A 23,282-nucleotide genomic window follows, 5' to 3' on the forward strand; every position below is an offset into this window, starting at 1 on the left:
ATATGGGTACATACGTAAACCAACTTTATATATATAAGGACGTATATGCATGCGTAATATTTGGCGTATACGTAAGAAATATATGGTTGGGGTTTACACATGTGCACGTATATGCATACATACATATATAGGTATCTACAAATACCATGATGCTATATACTAAGACATTATTATTTCTTTCACCTTGGCGGTGGTCTAATATTATTTCATGCGTGACAACCTTTCATATTCTATTTTTTTTCCATCGGGCCTTATAAGTTGAGATGGCCATTTTATCTTATTTATGCCAATGACTTCTTGTTGGTATTGTAACTCCTCCACCGCCACCTTCTTGTTCTTTCTTCTAACCGAGCATGTATTGCTTATTTAATTGGAGATTCTTGCTGCCGTGGAGAGATATACCTCAACCTGCTCTCTATTGTGAACTATTAAAAACATGATCCTTGCTTTGGTTATGTGTGAAACCTGATCGCAGTCCTGTGATAACGATTTGTATTTCTTTGAATGGAGTTGAAATAATCTCTCTCACGTTGGAGAGTATGGAGGCATATTTGTTTCATGCCATGTTTGGACCACTGCCCAAACACCTATATCTTAGCCAAGCTTGATCCTTGATACGGTTCAACTCCTGACGACTTCTTTTATGGTTTCCATGGTATAACCATTTATTTGTTTGCTCATGATTTTATTGGGCCTTAATTTCTGCTGCTTCTCCATATTTATTCTCATTGATCATGTGCTGGATTGCTATCTAAACTATCATTGTGGACATTTACGGCTGTCCTAAATACTTTTCACTTCTATTGGTGGTTATTTTACATGCAGCATTCATATGCATTTAGATTGGTATTGATATCTTGAGTTACGTATCCTTGTGGTATTGGCGTTTAATTTCTACCTCTATATATCTGTTTGATGTGTATGATCTTCATGATCCCTCTTCAAATGTTTAATATTGAAAAGGATTATAAGCTTTCATCTATAATGCCGTAGAGCTGATTTGAGCATTAATGAGATATCGGTACCTTATAAACAATTATCAAATTCCTTTATGGAATCACCCAGAAATTCATCCGCAAGGACCAATATGGTCAAGACGAAGGGTGAGAATGAAAATACTCCTGCATGATAAAGTAAACATAAATCAGAAACAAATAATCACATGTATATATTTGAGTCAGCTCATGATAATCCATTGTTTAGTCGAGTGGTGGAATTAAGTACCAAGATGCTCAGTGGCTGGTTAAGTTGCTCCATGTCTTTTCCAGGTAGGAAGGGCCTTTCTTGATAGAGATTGCATGGGGATAAGTTATGGTCCGAGGTTGGGAGGTTAAGCCCCTAACAATGTTTCCCCCTCACCACAAGATGTCAGGATGTGCATCAGACAAAGATAAGTTATAAAATCAAATATTTGTCAGAAACATGTATTTTACCTTTATGATGTTTATTTGAGTAGAAGATATGATGGATTGATTTATATCATTGATTCTATTATTCCTTTAATGAAAGCAACTTTTCATCAATGTAATTGGTAACCAGTTGGATCGATTGATCTTCCAACTGGACATGGAATATATCTATATGCAAGAGATAGGTTTATTTGATGGATTGTTATTTTAGTCTTCCATTTATCTGAATAATGAATATGAGTGTCTTCCTAACCGAATGTTATTGCCTAATTGATACAGTGGTATGTGATGCCCTAGAGGATCCAATGATAATTGATGCCCTAATTGATATAGTAGTATGTGATGCCCTAAATGGTCCAATGATAATTGATGCCCTATTTGATACAGTGGTATTTGATGCCCTAGATGATATATTGGTAATTGTCATTACAATAAAGTAGTATAGCTATTTGTTTCTTAATAGGTATTTTATGGACTAACTTGGGTTTTGCAGAAGCATTTCTAGACGATTTTCGGTTTGAATTCTACAGTATGTAGATTTTAAATTCCTTGGTAAATTCATTGATGATGTCTTCAATTGTTAGTTATAAGATTTCCGTTTAACTAATTGTAACCGTTAATCTCATTCCCATGAACATAACTGTCTTCCTATGAATATGAAGTAATAAATGTATTTCTTTCATATGTTAGTTGTTAGTTAAGACACGAGAAAAGTGGATGTTATCACAAGAGGGTTGGCATACCTGATTAAGTCCACAACAATGATTTAATAGAGAAAATACAATTGCAAGCAATGTTTAAAAATTTAAAAATGATATTTGAAAAACAGAAGGTCATATTGAATATAAAAAATTATCATTAACTAAAATTGATATTTAAAATTAAAAAATAACTTAACAGAAGCATTTAAATTTCTTATGTCAAGATGGGCCACCAAGCATCATCAATTACCTTTTGTTTCAGCTTCTTAGTTTTGTCCTCGATGTAGAACACATTTTCCACATCTCATGAAAAGCCCTGAAGAATATAAGTATTTTGTGATGATTACATATTAGCATCTCTCAATCATCAAACTAGTGAGCTTACAAGCATGAGCTAAATCAATCACAACTTGCATAACATTTGAAGGGCTAACCTCATTCCATAGCCTTCTTCAAGACCTTAATCAATTCCTTGCAATTTTCAAATGGAACAACTCTCATACAGTAGGATCCAATTGGATGTATACCAATAATAATAATAAATTCCCAATGTCAAATCCCATTCGTCCATGTCAATGGAGCAACTTGTCCTAATTCATTTTTGTCTCATGTCTTCCATCAATAAGTTCGACTTGGAATACTGTTTTTTGAGAGATGTGAGCTGATGTTCTCGAAGAGGACATATGATGGTTTATTACCTTTTTCTCTTGCCGAACTGTAATTTATCTAAGAACTCTCCAATTTCAGTCAATGTAGATTTCAAGCTGAATCTTGCCTATTCAACTGCCAGTGCACAAAAATGCAGATCATTTAAAATATTTGATCCACTAGTAACTTGAACTTATATGCTGCAAACCTTACTGCAAGCTTCATTAGTTTATAACTTTATCCATAGTGTTGAAGGTTAATGCTCCCAATTGAGCCTTGATTGCTCATTCAAAATTGTTCTTCACTACATCTTGGTTATCCTCAAAAAAGATAAAATATCCTGTTCAACTATTTTCAACTTCTCTATAATCTTCTAACACTCTCCAGAGAGGGTTCTTGCAACTCAGATAACACTTGACAATTGGCTATCCACTTCAGAATTTGATTAGTTTCCAGATGAGCTATCACTTTCAATCTGATTAATTCATCTACCCAAAATATCATGGATTTTCATGCCATCTTCACACAAAAGCCCAATCCATTGCTGAAATTTTCTTCCATGTGACAGCAACTAATCAAGTTGTTGCCTATGCAGTACTCCTTCTAGTCTGGACAACAAGCTTATTCCTGCTTCTTAAACTAGATTTATAAGATAAGCAATATAGGCCCCCAACTCCCATTTTTTCCTTTACTTCACCGTCTTTTATTTCCTTTCATTTTCAATAAAAAATAATAACAAATCAACACTCCCACTTCTGTTGGCAAGACCAAGATCAGTCAAAGAAAACTAGAAAACTAGAAAAAAGTGAACATTGTAATCTATAGGTGAATGGCAGTCTCAGCAATCATATGTCCATTATTCTTAAATCTTGTTTATCCTTTGGCTTCATTTATCTTCTCGTCCATGATGAACTTAATGCTAGAAGTTCTACCTCTATGGCTATATTTTCTCAATTGGACTGCACTGTTGGAAGGAACCTTTCTCACTTTCTGAGTGAATTGGTGTTGGCACAGGAGCTGCAACCAATGAGACAATCTGCCCACTCTATGATAACCATTCTAGCTTGATACATAACTCATGGCTTCCATTGTCGAAATATCTTACTGTGGTCATTGCAAAGAGGCCATTAACTCTTTTCAAATGCTTCATCCTTTCTCAGTACGACTGAGGACACTTCATGGAAAAATGTCTTCTTATCTAGATCTCTTCCAATTAGACTAGACAGAACACAATATGGAAAAATCTAGTATTGGAGAACTTTGACAATTTGGAACCTATATAAATGCTGATCCAAAAAGCCCGATCAACATGTTTTCTTCCATCACAAATGAAGTTAAACATAACATGATCATAAGGTTGAGTTCTTCTATACAATCACTTTCGTACAATATTAACAAGTGAGAGGCTCCCTTGGTTTCATTTAGCTAGTTATATCCAATCTCCCTTTGGCATTCTTGTATAAATTGTTACACTTAAGTTTGCATTCTTCTAAATTGATCATCTACATCACAGAGCTTCCTCCCTCCCACCCTATCCATTTATAATTACAATACTTTGGATTAGTTTTCATATTATTTTTTTGTTTCCAGTTTTTCAGTTTTGCTAAATATTTTCAGTCTCATGTATGCATTTGTAGAATTTCCTTCAATCTGCTTCCAAATGTTAAACAAAACATAGTTTAGGAGAGTTTCCATGTAGAATATCTTGCTTCCTCTTAAAATTGTCAAGCTAATCCCATTAGCACAAGAGTCATCCTCATAGACATTATAAGATTTTGCACTGGCCCTTTCATAATAGTGGAAGATGATGTTGCTGCCACTTGACCCACACTTCCGTATATAGACACGTGGTCTTCAACTTTGTTCTTCAATTTAAAATTGTGGTCATCAACTTTGTTCAAATTAAAATTGTGATCTTCAACTTTGTTCTTCAACTCCTTGCTTCAATTTCTTAAAGCATAACTGCTTTGTGTGACAATATATACTTGCATTTTAATCATAAGATTTGAAACTTAACCTATTATAGTTTACCCTCTCTACTCGTGTTTTTTAGCATTTAGTTACTTCAAAAACTAGGATTTCACTTCCAAAGCTCTCTATATTTCCTTAATGTAATTTCAATTCCCATTAACCATCTTGATCGTTTCTGGGCATTTAAATAATTTCTTTTTTTATGTCTTTTTGATGCCTATATATCTTTCCCTTGTCTACTGAAAGTTGATAGAAACTATTAGGTATCTCATTCTTTAATTCCTAAATGCTCAAAAATTTCTTAATCAATTAAAGGTATATCCTATCATTTCTTGGTATTAAATGCTATCTTTAAAATGGTATGCTTGACTCACTTGATGGCATGCATTTGTTTTACTGGGAGACCCACATGATGTGCATTTCCTATAGGGGAGACTTGCACAGTGTTAATTTTCTTCATTTCTACATATGAAATGTTGATTTTATCTATGATTTACAAATCTCTTAGTCCTATTGTACCTTAGCAATGTAACCAGAAAATGCTTTCTTTATGGAATTTTCCTACAAGATATATAGGTAACCGATCCATAATCCTAAGGTCTACAATTCATTATTAGGAATCAGGATACAGGAGAATCGAAGACAACATGGTTATACTATGGACAGAACACATTCAATGCTCCAAAGAGGAAACAGGCAATGTCAAAGTCAGAAGATCAAATCTCTCTATCTTGAAGGAGATGAAACGTTTTAAAATATGTCCTCAGCTTATTCATTAAACCTTTAAATGGAACAACATTCTTGGCTACTCTATTACTCATCCAAATCCTCATTTTTTTGCCAAACATTAATTTTCTCTTAACATAAAAATATATAAATTTTGGCAGAAAGAAATAGGTTACTAAATGGCAGCTTCAGCATATCTGTTGGGACTGCAACCAGATTCTGAGTCCTAGCCTATGTTTAACTCACAAATTGAGCATCTCAGAGCCACACAGAGATATTCTCATCTTTTCATAATCATGGTTATCTTTTAAATAAACAGAATGTAGTGGAAATGGAATGTCAGTTCATACTCAAGTGGCTTGAGTTCACTATCATCTTCATCCCAAGGTGTTGATGTACGTCGCAAAGTCCTGTTCCTTTCAGATTCTGCCTGTTTTAAGGAAATGACAAAATTAAATTATCTAAGGTGTGACATCAGCCTTAACAAAATTAAACAGAATAACAAAAAATTTAAGAAAATGAAACATGCATATTTTAGCATTAGTTGAATACAGGTGACAGAAACCTGTAATTCTCTTAAACGTTTTGCTTCTTTCTCTAGCTGAAAGACCGCAGCAGCTTTTTCACTAGACATGGCTTCCAATTGTGTTTGCTTCAAATACTGTATTCAAAAACAATTTACATTGAGGTCATGGTGTAGTAGGCAATGTAAATACTTGAAACCCACAACCATAAAAATGAATCAAAAATTTTAAATGTCCTTTTCTTTATGCGACTTCGCAGAAAGTTCAGTATTTACCATACCAATAAATCAGTCAGCTCACGGTACCGTTTCTCCAATTCCACATGTGCCTGGTACATTACAATCAAAAGAGCGGTATAAGAATGCATACACTAAAGGGATGCAAAACCACAGGCAACCAAACATCTTATGCTTAAAAAATTGCATGGAGTGGCTTCACATTGCCTATTTTGCTTCAAACTTATACAGGCCTTAATTTTGGTCCTACAACAATGAATCTGTATCAAGAACATAACTTGTGTAATCTGACATTAATCATACAAAAAATGCACAGAACTATTATTTACTTCACAGTTATAATTCCAAAGCTAGCTTACTCTATGATGAAAGCGAGAATTGGAATCGTAACAATTTAGAAATGAATTTTTGAGGATAAAAAAATTCCCAAGAACTTGAACGTAGCATATAGAAATGGGTTGTAAAATCCCGAAGCAATATTTGTCATTTGACATTCAAAACAGTTCACTAGAGCATAAGATTATTACTGTTGATATCTCAAGCATCATTCCAGTATCCCTGAATAAATAAGTTCATTAAATGAGAATATTATACTTGAAATCTTCTCACAAAATAAATCTCTGAAGACAGGACTCCACAACTAGACTACTGACAGTGTTAATAGCATGATAAGTAGCATCTTGTTCAGTAATTCAAATTATACTTATTTATTATGGTGTAGCTCCCTTTTTATCCATACATCATTTGCTAACTCTCTAATATAACTCAGTAGCTAGCTTTCACGATGATGTGTATTTTCATGCAAAACATAAAATATTGTCCCGTTATCAGAAATCAATGGTAGATAAGTAAAGGAAATGAAAGGTGGAGTTCCTCAATAATTCTCAATGGTGGATGAGTAAAGGAAATGAAAGGAAACGACACAAGCATTACCTGCTTGGAGTACTGTTCTGCCTCCCTTTTCATGCTTGACAATTCAACTCTCATCTTTTGAGTTTCAGCCTATTAAGATCAACACAGAACATGATTTTGTAAAATTACAGCCACATTTAAATCATAATCACTAGAAAAATTTATGCCAAACTATATTAAAATCTGCATTTCTTACAAGTAGAAGAGAGATCAAATTCTGTTCAAATGCATATCAACTAAAATAGGAAGATTGAGTCAAAATACTTTAAGATTTTCACAGCCTAAAACCAACTAGTAAGAATAGATAGCTCTTCTCTAGAAAAAGAAGGGATCCACCCCTTACCTCCATGGCAGAAAGCTTGGCCTCTGCTTCCCTCTGTGCTTGACGAGCCCGCTCTGCTTCCTCTCGCCATGCCTGCCACTTAATGGATATGTTAGTCCAAAAAGGATTCTCTGAAATTTTTATAATTAGTTTATAAGACAGAAAGCAGCAAAGAATGAGGCTTTCTAGTGAAGCAGGGAAACAAATTCAAGGAAATGTGAAAAGCAATAGTACTGGAAGAGAGAGCTGATTGTCCTAACTGAAGAGTCATTATAGCTTTCAGGTTTCTGAAGGAAAATTCAAAATTAGGATATGAAATACAAATGTCACCCTAAGACATCAAATGCCAATATAATGAATTTAAAATATGAGATGGATCCTGAACACCTTCGAAAATGTAAAACTTTTCATTCATTATCAAAGGAATCAAAATAAATTCTATTTTTTTATTAAAGTCTAAAATTAAAATGATGCCATTAATTATTTCCTAATAAAGGGAAGCAAATTAGGTAATCAAGTTAAATTGTTCCTCTTTTAGGAAGGGTGGGCAAAATTAAAAGCACCTCAGAGTTAAAGTCAGTTCAAGAGTGAACTTGCCATATCATCCAGGACCAAAAAGGTTACCTAATTACATGGTTTCTTAAACATCTGCATGTAAGCTATATATCTTCAGCATTGCCCAAGACAATCTCATAAAGTAAACTAACGCCAGATCTGGATTAAACAAATTTTAAATTTTCAGCAGACTACCTTCAGTCAGTCAAACCTCCACAAGAGGCTGGAAGGCAAGCGTTCTTGTAGAGGAAATACATGTTCTATTCCCATATTTCAAGTGACTATAGTGCCTATATGACAAAGATAGTAATTCAATGACAAATGCATTCAACAAGATACAAACAAATCACAAGCAATATAATATTGATGCCATAAATATGATGAAGAAGTTTGGCAACACCTTGCTTAGCTTAGAACAAATGTCTGCTCAACAAGCTGTACACATTGTGCTTTTCCTTCCTCTTAGCTAAAGCTCATGCAAATGTAGATTATAGACACTTTGCTGCTGACAAATGTGTCATCGGTAAATATTGTGTAGCCGACAAGGTGTGTGTCAGGATGTATGTCGTCGGTAAATATTGTGTAGCCAACAGGGTGTGTGTCAGGATGTATGTCGTCAATAAATATTGTGTAGCTGACAGGGTGTGTGTCAAGATGTATGTCGTCAGTAAATACTGTGTAGCCAACGGGCCCTTCAGGAAGGTTCTTGTTATGTAACCAACAGGCCTTCGAGAAGGTTCTTCGGAAAGTATATATACACCCTTCAGGATCATTGTAATCAGAAGCATAATGTAATGTCTTTGGCATATGCAAATAATACAAAGAGTTTTGTTGTTCTTATCTATTGCCTGTATGAATTAATTTCTTTACCATATTACAGCAAACAAAACGCACAATTTTTAAAGACGTATAAACTTTTGAACAATGAACCAGAAAATCACAAAATGTTGCGTGCAAAATCTCGATTGACCATTACATTGTATACCCGAAGGCATTGGCCAACATTTACCTAGCAAAAAATTGTTGCAGAACACACAATACCAAAAGGAAAACTAAGATGACGAGTGAAACCACAAATTATCAAGTGTAATAAGGTACAATAAACATGTCAACCTTTAGAACTATTACAGAGATAAACCTTTCCTCTATGTTACTTTCTTCACTGACAAAAACAAATTGAAGCAAGGCTTCACAGCATGGCAGATGCTTTGGCTAGCAATGCAAGAACAATACAACTTAATGAAGCAAAGTATATATACAATGTAAATGAGTTGTGGGGTATGATATGATATGATATGATAGATTTTAATGACGTCCACAAGGCCAAAGTAGCCTATGGGACCCACACAATCACCCCCCCGAAGGCAGGACTGGAACTAATCTAGTTGCAAAGTTTTGGTTAACTTGTCTCTCCTTCTCTGAAGTTTGATGATCAAAGTCGTTGTTCTCTTCACTTGATCTTCCTCATATAAATAGTTGAAGTCCTTGTTCTGCAATATCTCTATATAACCAGATCTGATGTCGCTGTATGCCAGGCAATCCATAACAAAGTGTTACTCTGTCTCAACTGCTCCCATATTATAGAATAAACACGTTCTGTCTGCCCACTCTTCCTTTGGAATTTGCCATCTACCAGTTTCACACCGCAGCCAGTGTGAACTAGTTCTGAGTTGTGCCATCAGCATTTTTGCTTTCCAATTAATAGGTGCTCTTATATAGGCCTTTTCATCATGACTAGAAGTGGGGTTAAATTCTTTAGTGTAATAAGATTTTTTCCGCCCTATGTCTCTTGTCCATAGAATATTGTGAAATTTTTCCATGACAAACTTCTTTATTTCTTTAATGTTATCCGGGCAAGTATGGATGTTGATATCCCATTTTCGCATCCATTTGTCATTTTGCTTCATCCATGTGCTTTTTCTGCCTAACAAGTTTCTCCTCTATGACTAGCTTGGGCCAGCAATGTGTTTCTAGACCTTGGGTTTTCTTTAAATAGCTTAGCATCCGGACCAATGCAACGGCTTCTAACAGAAAAGAACCCACCTCTGCCAATAGAATCTCATACGGTACCATGGTCTTGACTTTAAGATTGCATGTGATGAAGTGTTTTTGAATTCTTTCTACCTATCTCCATTTCTGTTCGAACATACTAACACCCCACACTTCACATCCGTATAGAATAACCAGAGTGACCAGCAAACCAAAAAGAGTTTTCATGGTCGTCCAATCCCATAATTTTGCGTTCCTGCACCTGTTTTGTAAAGAGTATAACGCCTTCCAGCCCCCTTGGATCCTTTTTGATCTTCATGTATCCCAATTGAGTTTGTTATGAAAATCTATGCCCAAGTATTTGTACTCCTCCACAATCTCAAGAGGGTTACCCTCAAACAGAAACTCGTCCTGTATGCTCCTATTCTTCTTCAGCGAGAAGATCATAACTTTGGTTTTGCAAGTGTTCACTTGCACTCCCACTTCATAACTAATGCCAACACTGAAGATGAAGAATATAAAGATGAAAAAAATAGGGAAAATCCAAATGGCAAAGCCAATGAAGAATACACCTTAAAACCAGGTTTAGACACAATAAGACAATATATACACAAGAAAAATATCATAGCCTTTTGAGATCACTACACACCTGCGCCTACTCAACAACACAACATATGACAACATCCACAAAATATTGAAAATAGAGCAACAAGCCATAGTGAAAGATGAGAAAACAATGTATAAAATAGGGAAAATCCAAATGGCAAAGCCAATGAAGAATACACCTTAAAACCAGGTTTAGACACAATAAGACAATATATACACAAGAAAAATATCATAGCCTTTTGAGATCACTACACACCTGCACCTACTCAACAACACAACATATGACAACATCCACAAAATATTGAAAATAGAGCAACAAGCCATTGCATTTGTTCAGTATAGGAGATTTTGGCACAAGGAAAACCTTCATTGCAAAAGAAATATGCCAAGGGCTTCTTTCTATATACAATAACCCAAATTGATAGTGAACCAAACAAGATAAAGAGCACATTACTTTCATACACAAGAAAAGCAACTTATAATATAGGATGCACAACTTTGTGCTCTGCACTCCTCATACCAGTTAGCAAATCTACTTCCATTCCCCTAAGCTCCGAAAGCTTAGATGCATTGACAAAAGAATATCAACAATTGTGCTTGAAATTATACCACCATATTACAATGAGCCCCCAAAAGATAAGCTACCAATTTCGTCGAGTGAGGAGAAACATAATAGGAACAAAGATATTATTTAGAATGATCATGAGAAAGATGTCACTCATTGTAGCTCATTACTTGAATTATACCATAATCAATGAATAGTTGAATTTTAATATGCAAAGACTAACATTCATTAGTAGAGTGGGCATGGAGTTGATGACACGTACTAAAGGAAACATTCTTAAGATTTTATGTACATTTTTTCTTCAATAGTTTAAGTAATCAACTTGTCATGAAGAAGGTCAAACAAAATGCTGTCCCATTGTAATAAAAAGATTGAAGAAGAAGAGATAGATGGACTACACAATGGGGGAGGGGATGTCAACATAGGCAAAGATTAGAAACGTCAGTCTTCCTTAGCCAAGTGTGATATAGATTTCTCATGAACCTCAATGCTTTGTTGCACACATCCTAAATCACATCCATTGTATCCATGTTTAAAAAGGATTTTGAAACTAACTCCATTATGTTTTTCTGAATCAAGCTTAGGAGTTGAGATGTCATGGGAGAGAATTCCCTCTTAGCTTGAATTGCATTGAAGTTGAAGGAATCCGAATAAACATATAGAAGTGTTAGGATAAGAAGTTTTGAGTTCATTTGCTACAAAAGGAGGGGCTGAAGTCTAATGACCCCCAACTGTCCTCTAAAAGAACCTCTTCAGGTGAAGGAGTATTGTTAATATCAGATGATTCATTTGTTTGTATTGGATGAAGAATTAAAGAAATTGAAGATTGAGATTACATTTGTATGTTCTTATTGACTGCCAAAATGTAGATCTTATTGTTGTGGATAAACTTGATGTTGCAATGAAGAGTAGAAGGCACTGCTTGTGTAGCATGAATTGAAGGTCTGCGTACAAGAAGGTTATATTTGAGATTATTGGGCATGAGATGGATAAGTATGCGTATAAATGTAGATCCTACTTAAATAGGCAATATAATTGTAGCTAACAGTAGCTATCAACAATATCAAAGCCATGAATATGAATAGAATCAGACTGAATAAGAGAACTATCCAAATTTATTCTATGCAACAAGTCAATGCTACACAGATTAAGAGCTGAATGATTATCAACTAGAGTAGGTCAGAATCATGAGGGTGGGCAGAAGAGTTAATTTACCAGCTTGGCTGAATCAACATTTCAAGCATTGGAAGGGACAAATTCCACGTGTAGTCCACCCCGGGCAGAAGAGTTAATTTACCAGCTTGGCTGAATCAACATTTCAAGCATTGGAAGGGACAAATTCCACGTGTAGTCCACCCCAGAAACAACATGGTTTGACTTCAACTTTGACTAGTCAACGAAATCACAAACAATGTTTAAAACTGTCAAAATCACATTTCGTTACCTAGAATCACTGTGTTTGAATCTGCAGATCATCGTAGTTCATCAAATAAATGGTCAAAATTGTTGACCTTGTTTGTGATTTCGTTGACTAGTGAGTTTTTTGAAGGACAAAATAGCATTCTAGAAGTTTCACAATATTTGCTTCTAGTTTTGTATAAACTATTAAGGCGCATTTTATTCATTTTGGATAAATGTTTCATAACATAGGAAGCTCTAGATTGGTTAATAAAGGGGTTTTACAGAAGATGGGCAGGGTTTTGGCAGTGAAGCAAACCTTTATAGCTTCATTCTATCACATGGATGCCCCTGCCCTCTCGTCATTACCAACCACCTCTACTGAAGGATATTAATTTATTTTGGGAAAAGACTAAATTTTATCTAAAAAGAGCCATGTCACATTTTCTAGCACAGATTTTTTTGATGATGTGAGGAAATTTTTTGAGCATGAATGTGTTCTTACAAATCCTTTCACTAATAACCTTCAGAAAAATTTATGAAGTCTTAAACGAATTAATTTTCTCCTCTTAGAGTAATTTGTAAAATAAGCCAAAAACTCCTTAACAATCCACACATATTTTCTTCATTCTAATAACTAATTATTAAATACAAATCTAAATATTAATACAAATAAAACTCAGCCAATCTTACCCTCTTGTGTGGTATATTCAATTATCAATCATCAAAATTTAAAGTTTTTCTTAAGGGTCCAACTCCACATTGACTGAAAACAAAAGGAAAGGGGAAAGCAAATATAAAAGTAGACAAGAAATAGGGATGGAAAGAAATCAATGTAATTTGAAAAGTCTGTCTTTCACTATCTCCTTGACTTTGGCTTACTTGAAATGTTCTATACCAGAATAATGGGATTAAGTCTCGTGTAATCAAAAAGCCCGGGACAAGAACTGGCTGCATTCACAAGCTGCCCAACTTTCTCTTGGAATTTGATCTGTCCAATGAGATACTTCACTCTCTGCCCAGAAGACCACACATCCCAAGAAATTCAAATTTAAATAAAATCAAAACCTTATAAATACTGAGAGATTTGGTTAATAGACATGGAAGATACAAAATCATTCTCAGGGATGCAGACTTCATTCTGACGATAAAATCCTTTCTTTAAAAAGTGTATCAGCTAAAAAACTTAATCTGGAAATCTTCCGGGAATTGGGTTCATCCCAAAAACCACGAAGATGTAATTCTCTGCTTTTTTTCAAAGTTCATTTTGGCCTCCTTATCCTATGTAGTAATTGCTTTTTTTAATAACTCAATTGCATCCATTTCAAATTCACAAAATAAAGATGAAATTCAGAGCAATAACGGATCAACAGATTCATGGAAATGTAGAAAACAGTTCCAAAAATTAGTTTTGCAGTTTTCATTAAATAAGATCCAATAAACATGACTAGTTCTGGTACCTGGGATGTTAAATTAGCTTCTTCTGATGGCCTTTTTTGTTCTCGACGAGATCGAGCTTCCAATTCTTGCAGTTCCTGAGTTAATGTTGCACATTCTATCTGTCGAAGGTTGAGAATTAGAATGTAAATATGTAAGCTAAAAATAGCTAGCATTATTTCTTTGTTATTTACAACCAAAGTCTCTGAAAGTGAAGCCCATTAAAATGTAATAGATTGTAACACAATAGAACAGAGGTGAAAACTACCTCGTACATAGAAACCTTGTGTTCCAGATCAGCTACTCTCTGAGCCCTCTCATCAACTGTCCTCTGAAAAGGCACACTCGTTATAGCTTCCTGTCAGGATGATCTTATTGTTTGTGTGTGCATGTGCATGTGCATGTAGAGATATTATTATAGATGTATAGGTGGGAAATGCCCTTGCCCTTCCAAACAAATAAAAACCATTTCATAATACATCCTAGACTAGAGCTAACATGAAACAGATTTCCAAAGATAAACAACCCATATTAGGATAGTTTATATGCCATCGCATATTTTCTTGGTTAAAATATATCCGAGTTGGGATGAAGCTATTAACCCCAGGAAAACGAATACTTGTAACTTCTACAATACTTTGATAACAATTCTGGAAAGAAAATATAGGTAATTCAAGTATGTTACTAGCTGTAAGTAAAAATATCGGACATTATATGTGGAAAGAAAATAGGATCATAATAAGCTTCCATAATCAATGTCACTATGAAGAACATGAAAAGTCAGAAAGCAACATCAGGAACAGTGTATCAATGTCACTAAAAAGAACATCAAAAGCCAGAGTACAACAAGGATTTTAATATGACATCTCTATGGTCAATTTAACTCTGCCCATTGTAATAAATATTTAAGACTAAATTGAATACAGTAATAAGCGGAGTGAATAAAAAGACTCAAAAAGATGCCTTCAAAATTGCATTAAGTCATAGTCATAATATATATAATATATTCTGTAACATACTCCCAACTTCAAACTAAAAAACAAACTCGGAAAATGTTTGCATTTGAACAGTTTGACAGTTTTATCTAAATGATAATTTCTGACAGAGAAATAATATTTATTAACAATAATTAATCCAAGGCCACGAATGCAGGCACAGCACCTAGATTTTTTTTTTAAATTACAATAAAGCCTTCAATTCTCAGTTGGTAGGACCACTGTTAATCAGATTAGTCTAGCAGGGTAATGGACCATCCTAGATGAGGTTAAGTCCCTAGAATGGTGCAGCTTAGGGCTAAAGGCCCTACCATTGGCAATAGCCAATATTAGCAAGCAGGAATAAATGCTCTCCTGAGTAACCTTAATAATCTTATTCCTAATCACTGAAATTCCCGGAGGAGCACCTGGAGATAATCTTCATCTGAGCATTCTCTCTATTTAGACACAATGGCATGGAGAGGAGGTTCCATGTGATCTGATGTAGATCCAGCTCCTCTCTGGTGCATAGAGCCAAATAACTCTATATGTGCCTCCACGGAGGCCAATGCAAGGCACCAAACAATTATTTTCTAAAATTTAACTTCCCAATAATCAGTCCAATACAGAAACTCTAATATCTTTGCAAGTCATTATTTCAAATTTCGAAGAGTTATGGTACCCACGTCTGCATGTGCAATAAAACATTCACTTCAGATTATCCACAAAAAAATACATAAATAGTTTCCAAGGTATCTATTAAAATGGAGCAATCTCACTTTCTAGATCAATGGTCTAATCAGCTATATATTAGTAATTTCAAGTTTTTGTCTGCCTTTGGTTTGAACTCATGACATAACTTCAGAAGCAAATGACTGTTTCCAATCCACTTAAGCATGGATACATGTCAGCCTAGGCTATATTACATGTAACTAATATTGCAAACATAAATACAATAAAAGTTTCTTTAGTCTTGCAGTTCACTCTTCACATTTGCATGTCAACCAACACTAGCTGACTTGAAATTATTCTTGGATGCAGCCTGTTTACAGGAAAACCATTTACCACAAAAGAAAAAAAGGAATAGCCATAAATTGGTAAGCTTCTTCACTTTGTTAACTGAGAGAATAAGTTACATAAGAAAAAAATGTTGCGGATTTTACACACATCTCCAAGAATTCTCAGACACCTAGAATGATCAATGTACTTCATTTTGGATAAACTGTGCAGTCGAGAAAAACCAACGATACCTGGATTTTTGCCAGTGCTGCAGATGCTTCAGCTGCACGTTGTTCCAATTCTGCTTCCCTCTCCATGGCTGCCTGCAGATATTCAAGCAAGATTGGTCTTAATTCTGCAGAACTCCAGTAGTGAAATTAAAGACCATAAAATTTACTTGACATTTTGAGTAAGCCAACCATTCGTGTAGCATTATGTGATACACGTTCATCCTCTGCCCTGCGTTCGGTTGATGCCAACTCTTCACGTAACGTCTGGAATGCAGTTGCAAAATGAAAAGAAATATCCAAATACATAATAGTTAATTAATAAAAAAAACTTTAGTTTAGAAGGAGATAAATTAATAAAGCTTGTAAAAATATGCCTCAATGTAATGAGGCAAGCCAACACCTGTATCATCCTTGTTTCTGTCAATTTTTGGTTTCTCATTACAGCTTCTGTGTTTGCCTGAAAATATAAGTCTTATCAGAAAAATAACAAATAATTGTGAGAAACAGCCATCCTCAAAGACAGGAAAATAATATATGTGCAATAAGAAGCTGAACTATCCCATGTCATAACCATTTAGATGATAACATCAACTAATTATTAAATAGCATTAAAGAGTGCATGAGGTGCCAGAACTCATCTGTACCTTGCTCTATACTGCAGAACAGTTTGAGGCCACTTTAAAATTTAAATGGAAGTGTAGACTCAAAGAAGAGGGCTTTGCAATACTGGGAAACAATTTAACTTATTCTACAAAGCAATGGAGAATGAATGAAAATGGTTATGTTACTGTTCACCAATGACCAATGTCTTCCTGCACTGAACAACTAAAAGCCCTACAGACATAAGTTCGTCCATGAGTAGCATAGCTCAAAAGATGGCAATTTTAAGCATTCAATGGCCCTACAACAGCTCATGCATGAGTGGCACTTGCAAAAAGATAGCTTGTGGCCATTTATCTTCCGTATAGAAAGGGATATTTCTACTCAAGGAGAATATTAGATTCAAAGATAGGCAATAAGCAGATAGTATCACACCACTTCTAGATGCTCGAAAATGCACACCAACCTGCAGTGCAGCAAGTTTTCCTTCAGCAACAGTGGCCTGTTTTTTTAGGGACTCCATGGAAGTCATAAGCAATTCAATTTCAGCATTTTTTGATGCTAATGCATCAGCCATCCCTGCTTCAACAGCACTTGTTGCAGCCTTTGATAAAGATATCTCTTGCTCTAGCTGCTTTATCCGAGCATCATATAAATTCTTTTCTTTTCTCTGCTTCAATATTAAGTATGAAAATCAACAAAAGGATAGAAAAAATACCAGAAAAACTATGGGTCACTAAAAACATAAATTGACACCATTTATACTTCAGATGTTTGTATCAGACAAGAATAGCGTTCCTGAAGACGCAAAAAGTTAAAGAGTTTGTAAATCACCTCTGCAGCAAGTAGCTCCTCAAGTTGTGCATTTTCAGACTTGTATTCTTGCAAACGGGATGAGAGTCCTGCACAAACCTGAATACAAAAGCAGTAGGAAGCTAATAAAAAACAATAAATGCCAATTTTATTGAGAAGGCCAAATTTTCACAGTAACATCTCACAATAATACTTTTGTTTATTTAACTTGTACACAAAGGATATTTGTTTAAATTGTACTTTTTAGTTTTAATATTTTAAATACATATATTTGTACAGATCATTTTTTGATATCATTTTGTTGCAGCCTTTGAATATTTTCAATAATCCTAATCAGATATGATTCTGGATGGTATAGGACAATAGCTAGACATATTGGACATGAACCAGATGCAAGCTCATAAATGGATACATCCAAATTATCTGTGCATTATAGGCATATTCAATCTTTATCTGATATCCAATGCACATATATGAGTATCTATGCAAGGGATATGAAGCATCTAGCAACTCTGCCTATTACTAAAAATGATGAAGTCAGCTAATCTGAAAATTTGACATAAAAAAACTGTAATGTGAAAAGCATAGACAATATTTTAAGATCTATTGTTTTATTTCTTGGAATGAGACACTACCTTCTTAGCTTCATGTGTTCTATTTTTAATACAACAAATATTACAATGAGAGCCTGAAGTTAGCTTTGTACTTATCTCAGGCCAAAGTAGACTCTCCTTACATAAGAAAAGCGATCGACTATGTGTTCAATCTACAAGATGAAAGCACAAGGAGATAGACACACACAAAATACAAACCAATAAAAAAAGCTTGTCATTAATTGTAGTATTTAATGATTAATCTGATACACATCATTGATCATGACTTTATTCGGGCATTATCATTACATTTGTTGTCCTCCATTTTTCCAATTGAGTATTAGCTTTCCCCTAAGATAACTCGTTATTTGATTGGCAAAAATTGATCAAATGATTGTATTACCAATTCATATAATGGAACATTTTACTGAAGGTTCTCTTCAAGTCTTATTCATTTTTTCAGTTTGTTAGCCTATACTTGATTTTTGAGACCTTCAATGTCCTTTTTGTGTTTTTGAGTGTTCGTTTTGATAGTTTTTATCTTTTTGTTTCTTTCAATCTTTTGCTTTCGGTTTTTTCTTCCATTTGAGATATCTTGGGACTTAATTGGAGTTGTCAATCAAAATATATTAAAGATTAAGTGCCCAGAAAAGTGGGGTTATCAAGTTCAATTGCATATTTAAAATATTGGCCTTATATTCTACTGTTGAGTTGCACTTTTTGAAAAAATTAACTTAAAATGACTATATGTTATGTTTTTAAGTTACTTTATCACTTTAATTAAAGTCATTATAGTGCAATTTAAGTTATAATTTGATGTTAGATTTCCTTTAATGTTCTAATTTAAAACATTTCAGTCAAATATCACTTTTTAAACATATTTACATATAATATGTAAAATATATAGTGTAAATATGTATTTGACCCCTTTACATGATATTTGCTTAAGAAAATCAAATAGACATGTGCTAAATAGAGAACTTAAGTGATGCAACTCCATTACATGTTATTTTTTAAATGAAATACATGCAATGCATCCCCTAGAACCTGACTTTCCTCTTTGCCGTAAATGCATTACATGTAATGGCATCTTGTAACCACGATTTGCCAAAGGATTTCAAATGCATGCAAATGCAAGTCACAAAAATATGTAAAGGCCCTTTCTAAACCCGATTTTGGCTTGGGCAGCCAAATGCATTGCATATTTTAAACATGCAATCACTTCCTCTAACCCCGATTTTCCAAAAAGGTGAAGTTTTGACTTGATACATGCAAATGATTACATGAAAATGCAAGTTGCGAAAATGCAACATGTAATAGTCCACTCTAAACCCAATTTTGGTTTACAAACGAGTTACATGCATTTGCATTGCACATTTAAAACATGTGTTTGTGCCGGAAGAACCCATTTTAGGTCTAAGAACAAAAACGTTGCATGTAATAGGGCCCAATAAACCCATTTTTGGTCTTGGGAGAAAAATGTTGGGACTTGTACATTGACAATGCATATTTGAAATATGCAATCCAACCTCATAATCCCAACTTTGGTCCTCAAGAAAAAAAGCGTTGCATGTAAACCATCATTCTAAACCCTATTTTGGCTTTCATGTGTTTGCATTGCCCATTTAAAACATGAGTTTGGGCTTTCTAAACCCGATTTGGGCTTTCCAAGGAAAAATCGTTATATGTAAAGAGCATTTGTAAACCCGATTTTCCATTCCAAGCCAAAAATGTCCATACAATAAGGCTTTATATTTCACTATTTCATGGACATGTCATGCAAGTTTATAACCACAATTTGCCTTGGGAAGACTTTTTCAAACATGGAAATCCTTCCAAGAAGTGCAATCTGCATTAGGAAGACATTTGCTGTAAACTTCTACAGATTCTGATGACAAATCAGACTTCTAGTACAGAGAAAATAGACACAAAATAACCCAGACAGTGAAACTGATATTCAGGATTTACTATGCTGAAGATACAACTGAGGATCCTGATTTATAACTGGAATGAAGTTCTGAAATTCAGTAGATAACACGTGAGGACTGGAAGACCTGGAGATCAGACTGTAGATGCTTGTGTGTCCCCAGACTGCCTTCTCAACCCCGCCTATATACCCATATCATAGGGTGTGTTCCTTAAGGGACATCACCCTTAGCATTAACAGGTAATTAAAATACTCAAAGTCGGCGTCCTGAGAATAATATTAGTTAGCATTAACTAAGGTTAGTTAGGTAATACTAAAACCTGTTCCTTCTGATCGCCGGCACCTCTAGAGTAGGTATAAGTAATTACCATGCCCTCTTAATGGAGTATATGCAAATGAGAGTTAGGCACAATCTGCACCCCTAGACCTGTAGATTATTAGGTTAATTCCTTTAACATTTGCATCCTAGAATTAAGATTTGAAGCTAAAGTTTGAATCTTTCAAAGGCTTTTGGTCATTATACGAAAACACACTTGCTAAACCTGATTCTGGAGAGAACAAGTTCATTCAAACTTCTTCTTCCAAATTTTGCTCATTGCTCTCAAAGTAATTATAAGGATTCGATTTTGCTTACAATTTCTTACTTATTTTGCTAATTTGTTGCATTCTTTGGCTCTTTATCATCCATTTGTTCAAATGCAGCCCTAGTTTTTTGCTTCAGGTTATTAAATAAGTTTGAAACCTTTATTTTCTTGCAAATGCAAAAGCTCTCTCATCTCAAAAATGAAATTGAATGCAAAGTGAGGTTTTGGAGTTTATCAAAGTTTGAGTCAAAGCAAGAGTTATGTTTTTCTTTTCTTTTTTAAGTTTTTGTACATATTTTGTTGCTTGTTTTTGGTTTGTGTATTACGAAAATTTGGAGATTTTCTACCAAGAATGCAAGTGCATTTCCATACTTACATCTTCCATGTCCAATCCATTATCGAAATACATCCAGACTCCATATTCCTACATATCGCATTCTACAAACCTAACTACATATTTACATCAAGTAAAAATGATGAATTTTTACCACATGTAATTGCATCTCATAAACCCGAATTCGGTAAAAACTCACATTTTTAAACACCAAAATTCTCATTCTGCACACATTCATATGCTTCCAACTTGCATTCTTGGCCATCCAAAACAAAAGCCTCATTTTGCCTACATGTAATCCATCATCCTAAACCCGATTTTGGTCATTTTTTCCCAAATACAAGCTGCCCCTTTCATTTCCATCCTTTAAAAGTGTTCAATAAGTATCTAATCCATACTTCAAACACTTATCCTTCATTGATTTGACATTGCAACTCAAAACCCAAAGCCGTCATGGATCCAATCCCATCTGATGATGTTTGCACCTTTTGGGAATCTCATGTTACAACACAAGATATGTCCACACCTCTAAAGGCCAAAAAAGAAATGGAGTATCAGTACAATAAGGAGCCAGCTCACATAACTCCATCACACATTTCATCTACTTTTGATGAGATCTTAGATACAAAGATTGGTCATGTTGACATGACTAATTTCTTACAGCAGGTGGAAACATCTTCAAGTGGAGCAATGATATGTGGAGGATCAAAAGAAGTCACATCCATTTGGTATCTGTGTTTCCTATGGCAGCCCTTGAACCAGAGTTTGTGTGGGAATGCACAAATCACTTTGATGTCAAGACAAAAACGGTTAAAGATGCAGACGAGAAGGTAGTTTTCAGCTTAGATCCGGATGTGATTGAGAAAATCTTCAAGGTACTTGAAATGCTGGAATGTGTGGATATAACCAAAGAATATCCTTGCAGGTGTGGAATCATAACAAAATAGAATATCAAAGGCATGCTAATGACAAGTGGTTGAACAATGAAAGATCAGATTTCTCTAGATGGCCAAGGAAAATACATAGATCTGACTTCTCCAAAGAAGTCCATGATTTGCTCACTCTTCTAAGCAGGATTTGTGATCTCAAAGAATCCAATCACTTTGAGATCTGGATATGTAAATTCATACTTCAGACTCTCGAACACAGGGAACCTATCTATTGGGGAGAAATCATAAGCATGACATTATGTATGTAGTTGATTCATGCAAAGACTCCATTCTCATTTCACATGAATTCATACTTAGTCTATATCGCTACAACTAAGGGGACGTCCTAAGGGCTCTCCACCAAGGGAGATCGGTCTCTAGTTCCTCTCTAGAACTACTATGATCAGCTCACTCTCACACAAAGAAAACACCACTATAGAAGGGTGTGGGATGCATTTTACAAACATTTCAAGTGCCTTTTCAACAAGGAATTGGCAACAAAGAGAGTATCAAATGAGGCATGGGAGAAAGTAAATGAGTACAGATGTATTTTCTTACAAATTCCAACTTCCACTTATCTAAGAGTTGATTACATTGAAGGAGAATCATACACTTTGCCAACATATCCTACTAATAGGATAATTCTCATGGAATTGGCAAGACAACTTATGGTAGTACAGTCATGTCAAACAAGCCAATATAGGCGAGTACCAAGATTTCCACCACTAACCCTTTCCAGATTGGCAAACATGCACTTTCTTCAGTGTATAAGGCAAAAGCCATGGAATCTAAACTTCAACTCATCGTGCTAAAGAAGTTCAAGGCTAGATCTAACTTTGATTACAAAGGTATGCATTCCAAGATGGAAAGGGCATTCACCCATGCTCAACGCGTGGAGGATGTATTGATTTATTTAGGCAGCGAGGTAGACACCATCAGGATGGACTATTGCAGGCTCACTCTTCAACAAATCATTGATCACAACTTGGTCCCTATTCCAAAAGGGGTTGAGGATGACTACATGATTCTAGACAAAGAATTCAACAATAGCCAACTAGAGAAGCTTCTTCCTTTTCCTAAAGAATCAGCTTCTATTTTTGATAGATTTCAATCCATTTTGTTGAATACCAACATGGTTGAAAAATAGAAATCTAAAAAGAGTCAAGCTGACAGTCGAAATAGATTGTAGTCATTACAGACCAATTGGAAGGAAATCTCAAGAGGAGCCAAAAAGGAAAGATGGGTCATGCACCTCGAAACCAAGTAAGAGTTTCAAATTGAAGCTCAAAGGAGGAAATGT

The 23,282-nt window shown here is 34.9% G+C and overlaps 1 protein-coding gene across 2 annotated transcripts in view; it reads right to left on the reverse strand.

The window, feature by feature from the left end:
* LOC149550765 (golgin Putative 1) overlaps positions 1–23,282 on the reverse strand; it is a 79,040-nt gene that overhangs the window by 2,878 nt on the left and 52,880 nt on the right. Inside the window, exons 6-17 of one of the 2 annotated variants that reach the window (XM_089786329.1) lie at positions 17,637–17,714; positions 17,269–17,472; positions 16,603–16,659; positions 16,392–16,466; positions 16,224–16,295; positions 14,268–14,330; positions 14,023–14,121; positions 7,471–7,542; positions 7,149–7,217; positions 6,260–6,307; positions 6,021–6,116; positions 5,806–5,885 (exon numbers count right to left, since the gene is read on the reverse strand). In XM_089786329.1, the coding sequence (XP_089642455.1) occupies positions 5,806–5,885; positions 6,021–6,116; positions 6,260–6,307; positions 7,149–7,217; positions 7,471–7,542; positions 14,023–14,121; positions 14,268–14,330; positions 16,224–16,295; positions 16,392–16,466; positions 16,603–16,659; positions 17,269–17,472; positions 17,637–17,714 (1,013 nt within the window). Of the gene's footprint in view, positions 1–5,805; positions 5,886–6,020; positions 6,117–6,259; positions 6,308–7,148; positions 7,218–7,470; positions 7,549–14,022; positions 14,122–14,267; positions 14,331–16,223; positions 16,296–16,391; positions 16,467–16,602; positions 16,660–17,268; positions 17,473–17,636; positions 17,715–23,282 lie in introns of both variants that reach the window. The other variant, XM_089786328.1, reaches the window with a different exon arrangement.

Source organism: Cupressus sempervirens, chromosome 6 (assembly GCF_028749045.1).
Source record: "Cupressus sempervirens isolate cs-2001-9-10 chromosome 6, ASM2874904v1, whole genome shotgun sequence".
NCBI lineage: Eukaryota > Viridiplantae > Streptophyta > Pinopsida > Cupressales > Cupressaceae > Cupressus > Cupressus sempervirens.